Below are 14,646 nucleotides of genomic sequence, written 5' to 3' on the forward strand. Positions count from 1 at the left end.
GAAACCACAAACTTGACCTTTGAAAACCCAGTGTTCGTGAGATTAATGTTACCCCTCCTTTTAAACAGTGAATAAGCAAACAGTTCACACATGTCGACTAATCACCGCATGCAAATTGTTTGGTATATGCATGGGCACCAAGTTATAACGAAATGCAATGTCGATTTAAATAGAATCTCAACGCAACCACACCTCAAGAACCGTACAGAAACAGTGGGCATACAGAACAGTATTTATTTAGAGAGAGGCGCGTAGTCAATCATAAGCAGAGGGAAAAAATCAAAGCTATTGAGCTTGGACTTGAATCAGCGTAGGGAATGAAGGGCATGGATGGCTGAGGGAGTTCCAAATTACATGGGCAGCATGGGAGAATGTGCAACTTCCCAATGAGTTCTAAATTGATACTTCTTCGAATGACACGACACCAATAGCACTATCAGGATAAAAATGAGGAACAAGATTTTTAAAAAGCCTTTCTTACTTCAGTGAAGAGTGCATGGACGGGCGAAAATTGAGATAGAGAGGATAGGTAGGCATGCGAAAGTCCATGAAGAATCTTGATGACGTATTGGGGCGATGTGGCCTCGATTACGGGAGAAGTCTATCAGCAATATTTTGGGATTATTTAAAGTTTGCAGATGACGGATTTAGGAAGTTTTGTAGAGGAGAGTCGCAATTGTTGAGTCGGGATGTGATAAAGGCATGGATGAGGGCCTCCAGTTGTAGCTGGGATAAGGAAATGGCATGTGACAGTTGCACAAATGAAGCAGAAAACTACATTAGTTTGAACATTTGCATATAGGCATGCCCAACAAATACTCTACTAAATGTGTTATAAAGAGAGTACACACAGTACTGTAGTGAACTGGAGGATGTTGCACTACAACACTGGCCACTTGGCATCGATTCCCAATCCTGATTATCCCAAGTATAGAATATTGTCACGTTGGAAAACTGAGAATATATATTTGACAACAAACAAATAAGTTATGCTAATAACTATGGGATCTTTTTTTTCAACTGAACATAAAACAAAAAAACCTGTATCACAAATTAGATGATTTTTTTACATAGTTCGGGTTGATTCAAATGCTAATTTGTCATAGGTGTGTAGCGTATATGAAATTAAATGCTAAACATGTGTGCACAAAGTCTAAAGGTTAGTCTCAAAGTAACTACTGTGCTGCGGGAGATCTCTCTAGCTTGCTTCTCAGGGTCATAAATGTTATTCACCTGATTAAGTTTTCTTGATAATCGGACACGAATCCCATATTCAATCCAGGTGACTGCTCATTGAGACAATATACAGGCATAGATTGACTACATGGGTGGGCACATATTTTTCATACAGTGTAGATGCCATTAGTAAGGCTTCTGTACACAACATACCAAAAAAGCAGCTACTATATTGTAGTTTCAAGTCTGTGTATAATAGTGAAATGATTTCAATATTTAGAACACACGGTGTTAAATGGACATGTGATCATATCATCAACAGCCATGATCAATAGACTGCTGGATGAATGTCTCCAAAAGCTTTCGCTATCTATGGGATGCAACAATCGATGTCGCTTAACCTGCATGGCAGCTGATTTCACACTCCATTTTCTTCTCTTGGGTGCGTTACCTCCTTTGGATGTGACCAGGTCGTTCGCCCCAACTACTTGTGACGTCTCCAGCCCAAGGGCACTTAGTTTTGAGTCAACAGGATGTCGTTTAACTTCGAGTCGACCAGTTCCTCTTTCAGCCGCTTAATAAAACTCAAAGCATGCATTTAACCGTGCTTATTTTGCGAAGATTTCAGCTTGTGTTAAAATTGTATTTGTGAGTGTCCATGTTTCTGGATCCAAGTCATAACAACTGGCCATGTTCACTGCTTAAAACCGTTCTTCTTTATGCACATGCCATTATTGCTTTTCATTGTGACAGTATACAGTAGTATCGTGAATGCTGTATTGGACTTTATCAAGTTAAATTAGTGTAAATAATTATAAATCCCTGTGCAGCAAACGTATTAGACTGCAGCACCATAAAGTATAAATTTAGCTAACAGGGTTGTATTGCTCTGTAGATAGAGCCTCTTTACACCCTAAGGCTGAAAGTTCAAATCCAGCTCAAGGACGACCCAGTAACAGCATTAATCAAGTCGATAAAAATCACTACAACTTCATGAGAAGTCAATTGAGTCGTGGTCTTATAACAATTATTTGACCCTAGCATAGGAATATGGCATTGCCAATACTGTCCCAATAGCTGCTAACTAATATGAGCTCCGTATGTAGTATGCTTCTGATACTCGTTTATAAACATCAATACGAGGAAACACTGTGTACGATTCTGTAATGAATTAGAAAGATTAACATGATATAAAAAATACCCACGTAGCACAATAAATGCCTTAATTCCAATTAAAATGGGCGATATCACTCATTACAAACTGTACCACACACTCCTTAACGTCGGCTCTAAAGTAATGTTTTCGTCTACATTACGTCCACTTGCGTGTGTGTTGCAATTGCAATGATTACCAATCTAAAACTGAGGTTTTTCGGCCATGAAGTAACTTCTGGTGACGCCGAAGGAAGACCTCTTCCAGGGAAACACTGCTGATCAATCTACTTGGTAACTGTAAGCTGTGTACCTAGTTTCCCCTAGGAGTGGTTCTCAAGTGGTTGTCTTGTATTACCGGTAATCAATTGTAAAACAAAACCGGTAAAACCCGTTACCGGTATGCCGCACGTTTAGAAATGTGAAGAGCAGTACATGTAACATCTTCTTCACATCGTTTAACTGAGGCACACAGGGAGATGCTGTGGTATAAAGGTTAGAAAAATTGAGTTGCAATGCGGAGTTAACCGGTTCCATTCGGCTGGGCAGCATTTGCAATCATGATCGGTAATGTACTTGCATTCCCTCCACCTCTGTCCACGAAGCAGTATATGAAGTGATCGAGTCGGTGGATTGACAGATTGCGCGTGGTAGGATAAAGTGTGGGTAATGCTCGCCTCTTCTTTCAGCGTGAAAGTAGGTAGGATGGAAAGCCTCCCTCGAAGTGGAGGAGGCTCTTCCACCACCAGTTAAGTGAGCAATGCAATTACAGGGCTGCGCCTTAACCTTATTTTACCTTTTGCCTTAACTGAGAAACAACGGAACTCACGAGTGAACTTATTTGGGCATTCTGTAAGGAAGCCACCTGCTTTTTTCCGGTTTCTGATTTTTATTTTGCTTTATTGCTTTTTTTGCCTTTTGTTATTTTCGTGAACCAGGTCACTCTCTTGTTAATTACTTTAATACTATCCTGGTCTCTTGAGTCCTCACCTGGTTAAATAAATAAACTTGACAACTTATAGCTTGTTGGCGTTGGTGATTTAAAAGCCTGTCGCTGGCCAATCAGAGTTGCACGCCACCGTGCCGTTTCTACGTTCTAGTTATTGCTAATTTCTGCATTCATTCCGAATATTCCACAGGTAGTGGTCACCGGTATACCAACCATACTTTCTAAAGGGTGGCCCATGTCTTGTGACCGCCAATTAATGAATTGACCCTAACATTTATAACTTTTCCTTTGCATATTAATTTCTGTTTGAAATACACCTTACTTAAATACAGTATATAGTTTTAGATCATTTAAATGGGGGGGCACCATGCATCTGGACCACCCTGTACATTTGGCTGAGTCAAGGCATCCAGTGTGATGGGTTTTTTTAGACCGTGGATTATTGATTTCCACGAAACGACTGTACGGCGATCCGAAATTTCACAATGTGATTGTAGCGATATGAGTTTATTATTAACTTTGTAATAGTATTGGATGTTTCTTTATTGCAGTTGTTGTGCTTTGTTTAACTTGAGCGCGTGTAAATAAAGAGTATCCCCCCCCCGACGTTCTTCAACTGCAACGCACTCGGCAAATAAGCCTGCCGCAAAGTCTTCTTAAATCATTGCAACTTCACATCAATACACGCGCTGTCGTCTACGCAACACATCAGTACTCCGCTGTAAATCAATACAAGGTACTTATACAACGGTGACGGCTGATAAGTGACGCACAATACCACTTTAATGAACAGCTATCGATTTACGACGTCAGTTGTGTCCAGTTTATAACGTCGTACGATATTTTGTCAGGAAAAAAAACACCGTGCAGCGATGTTTACGACAGCAAACAAAACAATCACAAATCACGCAGCGACGATATTTGCGTAATGAACGATACACGAGTGTTCGATGATCGAGAGATAACGTCGGTCACATTGCGACACCCTCGGTACCTTGACGAGAGCCTCTCTTAGCCATGGCGATGCAGCGCGACGCGGTCGAGCCAGGCAGGTGCGTGCCCTAGGTCCCCTCGGCATGAACGTCTTCCTCTCCTTCTCACTCTCTCTCGCCGGCGTCTTGCTGCCTGTCAGCTTGAGGAACGCATCTCCACCCCCCTCCCTCCTCGAGACGTCGCTCGCGTGCGAGCACCGCAAAGGTGGAGCGTCTTCTTGACTCTCGATTCGTCTTTGTCGGCGAAACTCGCAGGCGAACGCACAAGGTGGCTTATCTCCCCTCCCGTGCTGCGCGGGGTGTCAAGTCACGCCACACCACACCGACACACCACACCGTCTCACCACACCACACCACGACACACCACACCACCACACCGCTCAAGCCGAGAGCCACAGGCGAAGTGACAGCGCCGCGCAGGTGAGCCCACGGGTAAGTCACGCCTCGTCTCACCGGGGAGCGCACAGGATTCAAGTCACACCTGTCGCAGGTGGATGGGAGGAGTGGGGAGGCAAGAGGTGGGGGGGGGCGGGGGCGGGGGGGGGGGCGGGGGGGAGGCAAGAGGTGGGGGTGGGGGGGCAAGAGGTGGGGGCGGGGGGGGAGGCAAGAGGTGGGGGCGGTGGGGGGCGGGGGGAGTTCCTCTTTCCTCCACTGACGCCGCTCTGCGCTTGCTCAGGTGTGTCCATGTCAATAAGAGTACGGCGACCTCGTGGAGTTCATCGGCTCGTGACGCCACATCCCCTCCCTCCCTCCCGACATCCCCACCCCCACCCTCTCTCACCTATCCCCACCCCCACAAGGACAAAGATCCCCCGTATAGCCTGCAACAGGCTTGGGGCAAGTGCTGTTAGCGAGCTGCAACGATGAAGGCCGGCACAGCACACAAGGTTGGTGGGTGGCCAGTACCACGCCCGGCCGCCTTTGTCTCTCACCCCCCCCCCCCGTCCCAGTGGCGATGTTTAACTATAAAACCGCTACACCAAGTACTCACTTGAGGCTGAGTCGACCTAGGGGAGGCCCAGGACCGGTTCAGATAATCGTCACCGGTGTTGGTGGCCGCGAGCGGGGAATCGAACTCGGGTCGCCGCCAGGTTCGTAGGGCAGCGTAGCGCTAACCACGACAACCACCGCTCTCCCCACCTATGGGGCCGTCCATAAATGACGTCACGCGATTTTGGACGATTTTTTTACCCCCCCCCCCCTCGTCACACGGTGTCACAAAGTCAGACCCCCCTCAAATATGACGTCACAAAGCTCTGCCCCCCCCCCAAAACCATATTTCCATTAAAAAAAATAAACATGCTTCAAATCGCTTTAAACTATTGTCATTGTAGTGCGTATTTCATGTGGCTGATGTTGTAGGAGAAAACATTTATTAAAAAGTATATTTAATTAAGTAGAAAGTGTTGTCTATATTTATTTAAAGTTGCGCATTTTGATGTGACGTCACGTTTCTCACCCCCCCCCCCGTCACAAATGTCTGACACCCCCCCCCCCCCCCAGGTGCGTGACGACATTTATGTACGGCCCCTATCCCCCCCCCCCCCAACGCTCCTCACAATCCCCCCCACCCCTAACCCCTCGAGCAAGAGCCGCGGACCCCGCCCGGCCGCACCCCTGGCCGGGACGCGCAAGTCAAACGCCCGGGTCGCCTAAGGGGCTGGCGCCCCCCCCCACCCACCCACTCCATCGCTAACACGGTGGCAGCGGAGGGAAGTATTCTGAGCAGCAAGCCCGGTGCGGTGTCGTGCGCGCGGTGCGGTGTCGTGCGCGCGGTGCGGTAAACGTGGTCGGCAAAATGCAGCAGTCAAGAGCAGAAGCGCAGCGGTGAAGTGTACACTGCGTTGCATGTGCCCGTGTGTTTGAACTTCTCTCGCAGCGCATGTAGCCAACCGTCCTCATCGGAGGTAAGGATAACCAAGCACAACAAGCAGTTCTAAATAAATTAGCTTTCAATCGGGATAATTCTAAAGTGCATCATAGCTCCCAGTGGCCTCCTAATATCACGAGTGTTCCAGACGGCCGCAGGGCAAGAAAGTGGGCGATGCAATGACCGTCAGTGGTTGGCAAGTAAAGAGCAGCAGTGCACGAAAATGCAGCAGTGGTGGGCAGCATTCAAGAGCGGCAATGCAGCAGTGAAGTGTCATTCAGCAGTTAAAGTGCGGCAGTCAAGTGCAGCAGTGCATTGACATACAGCGATGAAGTGTAGAGCAGTAGAACAGCAATTAAGTGCAGCAGTTATGTGCAGCGGTGCAGGAATCCGGACTGGGTCTGCCACCGCTAAGCGCGACTTACACCTTTCACTCAACTCCTGCGGGTGTCGGTGTGCGACAGACTCACATTGATCCGAGGTGGATTGTTATATTGCACTGTGACTTGAATAAAATCTACGTTTTTAATCCCCCAATCGGAAGCTCGTGGGCAAGTGGATTGATACATCGCAGGATCGTCTCGGGGCAAGGCTGGCACTCCTGGCAGCATCGGGTTTTTCATGGTTTTAATTAAAAAAAACGATCATCTAAGGTGGCCAAAAATCCGGTTTTATTGCCTTTTAATCCCTATAATTATAGCTCCCCACCAAAGAGAAGGCAAACACGTTCCGCTACAAGATGGTCAAAGGTCGCAAGACACCGATGGAGTCTTGGCTGTCCGATGGCAGCGAGTGGCCGGAGCTGCAAAAGATCGCCGTCAAGCCGTCCAGCATTGCCACGTACGTCCAGCGCCGCATCCGAGAGGAACTTCTCCACCACGGCCTTCGTTCACTCCAAGCTGACGAACAGCCCCAGCGTGAAGGTCGTCTTCATCAAGAGCGACATTCCCACATTCTTCGACGGCACGGTTGAGATGATCGAAGAGGACAGCGAATCCGAGGACTCTGGCGCCGATTGACAACTTGACTTGCCGGATTAAAACCATGTGTTTTTTTCATAAAACCAATAACCCGATCAAATTTGGGGAGGGCCCTTCATCTAGCAATGGATGGATCCATGGCTGATGTGAAAAAACGTGTTGTGGTTAATTACAGTAGTCGTATTATGCTCACCTAGTGACGAGTTATTAAAAAACACGTTCACGTGCCACATTTTTTACGCTGTTGCCAACCTGATTTTGCGCGATTTTTAAAATGTCAGTCTTCGCGAAGTGCCAAAATGTAACGTGGTTTTTCGGCCGTTTCAACAAATGTAAAATATGGCTCTTCACATGTCTGTCAAAGATTTACCCCGCACCTCCGATTAGCACGGTTGCCTACGGACGGTGCGAAAGTTCAACATAACAAGGTATATTTAGAAACATGCGCTTCGAATATTTGGCTGTTATAAATGTCAACATAAGCCACTTTGTCGATCATTTGCAGCCAGGTCGCTTCTGAGAGCCATATAGCTTAGTGGGCCTTACCTGATAAAAAAAGCTATTTTTTTTTTGCTTCAAACGCCGACGCAGGTGTACGTACCTGCAGTATACCCACGTCATTTATGACCAGGCGATACTCATTAAAATGTCTGTGTGTAGCATAGGAAAGACCCGAACCTTAATCAGATGGAGAAGTGGCAGGACTCGTGAACTCAACATGTACCGCGTTCAATAATTTTCATATTACAATGACGACGTTGGTTGTTACCCACGCATCCGAAAACATCCCAACTTCCCCACCTGCCTAAACACGTGCTAGCTTGCACACACAGTAGTGACGATAATTCACAATGGTCACGCATTACTGCAAGGCTTGATTTGAAGCTTTCGTGACTGCAAGGACTCATATTCTTAGGTTTTTTCGGTAAAGTCACGTAGGTAAAACATCAAAATTAATAAAAATCACGACGTTTCGGAGGCAACACAAGTCTCCGTCATCAGGTGGGACCGTCACAGCCGGATTAGCTGCATCAAGTGTAGCTAATCCGGCTGTGACGGTCCCACCTGATGACGGAGACTTGTGTTGCCTCCGAAACGTCGTGATTTTTATTTTATTTTTTATTAATTTTGATGTTTTACCTACGTGACTTTACCGAAAAAACCTAAGAATATACTGCAAGGCTTTCAGAGTAGTGTTAAACCGGCCATGCCCGCATTGAAGCAAATGGCATAACTTTCAAGTAGCTCGAAAACCATTATTACGATACACGAGGTTACGCCTAGTCTTTCGCGAGCAAAGGACACCTGTTAATCAGTCCACGTTCGTATAGCACCACCTGGCGGTACAAATACAAAGCAGTGAATACATTTAAATGGTTAAACGAAACAATTTGAACATACAAATAGAAATAAATTTAATTTCGAGCGGCTGATTTAAATGCACGTCGGTATTGTACTAGATACGAGTCAACTAATCATCGGTAGGAGTTAAACTGGAGTTCTCACTTGAGAACAATTACTGAAGGTGGACCGGGAGCAAATAGAAAAAATTAAAGTGCATTATTTGTACAACTTTTGGAAAACTGAACTTGACCATGCAATGCAACATACCATTGTCTCTGCAAAATTTATATTTTTAACCAATGACTATTACTCACCATGACCATGGATCAGAGCCAAGAACAGACAGAAATTTTACAAAAGCTGAATTACTGAAAGAAATTAAGGGAACACATTAAGGAACACCAAATCATACGTAGTATTCCATCTGGAAGGGGCTGGAGCAGAACCACATTGGGATAAGAAATGACGGCCAATGGACACGATTGGTGAAAAGGTCAGTGAAAGGAAAGCACTGAAGGATAACCCGCAGCGAAGAGGAGCAATGTGGAGTGAAATGGATGTAGGGATGGAAATGGCATGGAGAAATCTTCATCCAGGAGTCACTGATTGTACCATGTAATATTAAAATTGCTTCTTACAGTAAATTATATGGATAGCGTCCCTCTTGAAAACCTACAAAGTGAACATCAATCGCTTCGACTTTCCATGGTAATGTGCATCTGCTGAAATATATGCCCTGGAAGCAGCAAAATGGTTGTCTTAGTGTAAATGAGAAACACTTAAACAAGACTTTTAAATTAATATATCTGCAAATTATAAGTGAAGCTGCAATGTGTCTCTCCTTAGCATATCTAAAATAAGGACAGGAAACGAGCCCAGCCTACATTTGAAGACCGTTTCACAGCTTTCATAATAAATTAGCCATTGTCTACCAACACAATGATAACACCATAAGTATTTGAGTATTAACGAACTCGGAACAGCACTGCAATAATGAAAATCAATTTATTTTATTAAAATGCTTAAACCCCACCCACATTTAATGACATTAAAATTGTACAAGTTGACCAGGCAATTACATCTGGCAAGTACATTATCGTTCTATTTCATTCTCCGCAAATAATATCCTTGAAGAAAAAAAAAAGTTCCAAACAAGTGTTCACAAACCAACTCCCACTTAAAATGAGGATGCAGGGAGCCTCTTCATGAGTGGTAGGCAATCCGATGCAGTGTGCAGTGAGAGAAACATTAACACTCCTCATTGAACCAACTGCACTTCTTCAAGCCAAAGTTCCAAACGGTCTCTTCCACGGACTTCTTCCCATAAGTGGCTTCAAGTCTACTCCATCATCTTCCAATGTACGAGGCGGATGACAGTCCAGTCTGCATCCACACCTTCTGTAAATTCACGGCGAAATCTGAACAATAAAAAAATGGATGCGATGTTAAAAACCAAGCAGAATACAACAAATATTCAAATTCCCTTCCAAGTGTTCTTGTATTGTACTCTAAAAAGTTAACCAATATTTGGAACCGGTCTTGCTGGTGCCAGTAACAGCAAAATATAATGCCACAAATTCATAAGTTTACCAATTAACAATCAATTATCAAAATACCGTATTTATATATATATACACACACACCCAAATAGGGAAAGCTCCATGACATAGGTTAACATGTTTTGTTGAATAGGGTATAATAATTTAAAAAAAGGTATATAAATGCAAGTATAAGCGATTTGCAAGGTGAATACTGTAGAAAAATAGTTTTGAAGCACAAGTCTGGATTAACCGTGTATAATATTGAAAAAAATCGTATTTGCTCTTTGCTACTTTTATATGACCGCTTATAGCATAAGTGTCCAACTTTGTTCAAAATAGAGTGTACAAGTGTACTCTGAGAAGGATTAACAAAATGTATGAAAACCACTGGGAGTGAGAACACAAACTATACTGCATACATGAAACTGCAACGAAAAATAATATTTGTTGTACATGAACACCCATGTCAATTCAATCTGGATAGGAAACAGGCAATGTGGCCACCTGCTTCCATGGAAAATATCACATCAATGTGCGTGCTAAGATATTTTGCAAAAGGCACGTCTCATTGGCTATACTTCATGCAAGTCAGTATGGGTTGCAGGTAGAAAGCACAGATGTAAGAGCATAGAATTACAGGACGAGATGTTGCTGCAACGCCCTCTGTTGACAAACTACATAGCCATCCCCCCCCACCCCCGAGTCCAATTGGGCATGATCACCCATCCAGACTCCACAATATTTAGCATCATAGATCTTATGAGATTGCACGCCGACAGATGAAGTCGTAGGTTTGTTGTACGCACTCGTAACTGGCCGTGGCAATTCTCTGCGTGTTGTCCTCATCTTCTGCGGAAAACGTGATAATCTTCATGCCAGCAAAATCACTGTCAGGCAAACTTGCACTTGTCAAATACCAGAATTTCATGAGGATGTTCACGTAGCGCCGACCTGAAAATAACAATGTGTCGACGTTAAGTACCTGTTACATTAACAATGTGCTAAATAACTGACAATGTACACAAATAAAAAAAAAATATTATAGTGTATACACTTACAAGGGTGGCAAAGTGGTTAGCATACCACACTATGAACCTGGTAATACAAGTTCACTTCCAAGCCACAGTAAACATTGATGCCGAGTGATATCTGAACTAGTCCAGCCACCTTCACCAACCCGCACTGACCAGCATGGTGAAGTATGGTCAAACAATCATCAAGTCTGAAACGGAAAGCAGAAGCCTTCATTCAGCAGTGGCTGTAAATATACAATTAAAGGCATCTTTAAAAAAGTGCATGATCTAAAACAAGCTTGAGCTACCATGTTTACAAACAACTAAAGGTTCAGTCTCAGGATGATTGATCACCAAAGCATCCACAAAAACCAAATAATACGAATGCATTCACTCCATTTTCTTAGACCCGAATGAATTACATTTTTGATCTCGAGTGAATCATAGCAATACAATTTATGCAAGTGCCATTTTGTGGCCAAGGAGGGAAAATGCATGAAGAGGAGAGTGCTGCAGTCGTTTGGAACATAATTTTCGGGGCATTCACTCCCACATAAGCGCACGAATAAAATACAAACACAGCTATCATGGTGCATTACCGCTATTATCGTAGTAGATGGCTACATCGTCAGTTGCGGAGTACATGACGTCCTCCAACGGGACGGCAAGTTGCCTCCGCTGGCTCTCACCCATCAAGCTGCACTTGTGACGCAACTCTTCCAGAGCCTGTTGGGTGAAGAGAGAGTTGTAACGTGTGCTCGTCGCCTTCGTGGTCCTACCTCATGACACCCATCTGCCAGTGCTTTAAAAACAGCTGGCTTGTTTGTGTACTTATTGCAGAAATTAATGAAAAAGTATAACCCTTTGGTCAAATCATACTGCTGCACCAGTGTCACCCCACACCATGTGGCTCCTGTGGGTTACGTGACCACACTTCACATAAAAAAATCAGACTAGCGTGAAGGCAGGGCGCATAGAAGTACGATTGATTTTGCCACACTGCGCATCAACCCACCCCCCCAAGGATCCCCCCCGCAGCTGCCTATGATTAGCCGTTTTATATCGCGATTACCCATCCAAGCAAATTTCGAGGTTCAACCTTGCTTGGCTTCCAAGATTTTGGCAACATACAGCACATCAAATACAACGTGTCCAAGGGTCTCAGGAAAAGGCATCCATAGAGTGCAGGTGCTGCTGTTCTTACATCTTCATCCATGAGTCCTTGAAGTTGGTCGAATTTGCTCTCGGCGACGAGTGAAGACACGGAAGAAAATGCCTGCAAAAAAAAAATTGACGTTAATGCGCTGCCATATCTTGAACCAAAAAAAAAAAACCTTCAGCAGTTTCATTGGTGTACAGTCAGTCTCCTTTTGTTAATCCCCTGCTGGATGAAGGGATCCCTCACACGTGTCGTGGGAGTTGACCATACTTCACCACACCGACCAGTGTGGGCTGAGGTTCCACAGCAAATATTACCTGTCATGCATGGCGTTCGCCTAATCCAAATCACTATCCAAGACGCAATCCTGCTTAATACATCAGAGACATTATTAGATCGCTAACAATCGGAGAAATTTGGTCATGTGCAAGCATGAATAAAATTTCATTAAACAGAGACAAAAATGTGACGGGCATTGAAACCGCCGGTTTAGCTTGCCAACAAAGAGCAGTACAAATGTAATCAGCGTTGCTGTATCGAGCGGAATTTGCGCCTGTTGAGTGCAAGCGCGAACTCTGGAATTCCTGGCTGATTTTCTAGGTCAGAACTCCCCACAAGTTCATGGTGATGACAAGCGTGGCTAATCACCGACATACCCAATCCACCAGAACTTGCACCTGCATCGAGAGCCTTTCAGGAAGTTTAAAAATAAGTTGTGCACCACTTTCAAATGGGGCAACGCAGTCAATTGATAACCGCGAATGCCCTACTGTTTAAACATGTTAATCACAACACAGGATAAAACAAGCTTTCACGACCAATATATGCATTCATTAATCCACCCCCCTTTCGCACGTGAAGGGCTCACAAGTTACGCCATCACATCTACCCCTCTATTTAAGGGATGAAACAGAAGGATTTCGCCACAAATCTGGACGTCCGCCTGATGAAGCTAGTTGTAATTACTGGCGAAACGTCGTACTCAAGATTGAAAATGTTGTGGATTTGCTCTCCAACACTGGTGTTGCTGTACTAGTGACAACCCTTACTAATTGGCTGTCGGGTGGTGGCGGGTTTAACGACACATTTATATATTTACGCGATATAACCCCCCATATTACGGACAAAACAATGTCAATCACACTACATATGCTCATTTGCTCAGAGAGGGGGGGGGGGTGAGACCTCCGTTGGCTGACCGCAAGCCATCGTCATCATCCATGGTCAATCCACTGCTGGATGGAGGTCTTTCTCGGCAGTGCTTCCCCATTCATTGACCGCCCTAAGCCAGCGTTGGCAATTGCACATTCCCGTGGCGGGAACCCGTATATCCAATTAGTATAAGGCTATAACGACTTAAAAAAGTAGTACTAGTTGTATAGACTCCAAGGGTTAACCGTCGGCTTGGCCCATGCGATTTGAACGTTTGACCTTGCTCGCCGCGCACAGAGCAAACTCACAATTGCATAGACAGAGCGCAAGAATTGTTGCAATAGAACTGTGAAGATCATTGTGCATCAGAGAACGTCCCTGCATGGTTACGTTAGTTGCGTATACAGCCCTTGTTGTCAACCTACAGCCGAATGTGGACCCTCTCCCCCACGGCGTTTACGGGTCGTGGAAGAGTAATTTGACCATACTTCATACTTCACACCGCACTGGTCAACTGCATGTCGGCGAACTTAGCTGTACAATACAATAACCAGGTTGTAAAGTCGTCCTCACGCTGCTCACACAGCGCCATCAACGCAGCCGCGTTTAAAACCCACGGTGGCCGCCCATCAAAGCACGCACGACACCCGCTTAGCTTTCGATATTTGACCGTAGGGCAAGGTTACACAGCAGCGGCAGCAACAGAAATGCAGAGGTGATACGCGGTTGTTCGAACGCACGCACTTGCTTGGCGCCCTCCGTGAACTCCTCTATGTTGAAGTCGGAGTCAAAGTAAGTCCTCACGAGGAAGAATAAGAACTTGTGCTTGAGCCACGCGCCGGGACTGGGGATGGCCATGAACATCATCCTCTTCTTCTTGTCGGCCTTCTTCGCGGGGCCCACAGTCTCCTCCTTCCCGTCCTCATCATCGTCGTCTCGATGCCCCGGGGTTCGACCGTAGAATCTCCCCGGCGCGGCCGCACCGCCCCAGAAGCCGTAGACGGAACCACGGGCCCCGCTGGTCCCGACGCACGGCGACCCTCGGCACGCGGGGCCAGGAGTCCTCGAGAGCGACCGCGAGGAGAGACCGAGGCTTCTGCTCAGGCCCAGGAGGGCCGAGCGAGAGGCGCCGCCGCCGATGCGACTCGCGGAGACGAACATCGGGGCCGCGTTTCTGTGTCCGATGGCGGTGGATCTCGTGGTGGTGGTGGGTGATGGTAGTAGTGGTGGCGGCAGCGATGTTGTTGTTGTTGCGTTGACAGCATAGGCACAGGGGCCTCGTCTCCGTCAACGCCGCTTTTATAGCGACCCCCACACC

General features: G+C 45.7%; 1 protein-coding gene across 2 annotated transcripts; it reads right to left on the reverse strand.

Annotated features, from left to right (window-relative positions):
- Nucleotides 1-9,452: 9,452 nt before the first annotated feature.
- Nucleotides 9,453-14,638, reverse strand: MAIP1 (matrix AAA peptidase interacting protein 1). Of its 2 annotated transcripts, none has more exons than XM_078866774.1 (5): nt 14,073-14,638; nt 12,222-12,293; nt 11,617-11,743; nt 10,822-10,955; nt 9,453-9,881 (listed from the first exon to the last, which is right to left on the reverse strand). In XM_078866774.1, exons 1-5 carry the CDS (start codon nt 14,487-14,489, stop codon nt 9,870-9,872), a joined length of 762 nt encoding a protein of 253 aa, XP_078722900.1. In that variant the 5' UTR covers nt 14,490-14,638; the 3' UTR covers nt 9,453-9,869. The 2 variants fall into 2 exon arrangements, with proteins under 2 accessions (XP_078722900.1, XP_078722899.1); XM_078866773.1 differs by having other exon boundaries at nt 10,811-10,955.
- Between the last annotated feature and the right edge of the window lie 8 nt (nt 14,639-14,646).

Source organism: Lampetra fluviatilis, chromosome 2 (assembly GCF_964198595.1).
Source record: "Lampetra fluviatilis chromosome 2, kcLamFluv1.1, whole genome shotgun sequence".
Taxonomy (NCBI): Eukaryota; Metazoa; Chordata; class Hyperoartia; order Petromyzontiformes; family Petromyzontidae; genus Lampetra; species Lampetra fluviatilis.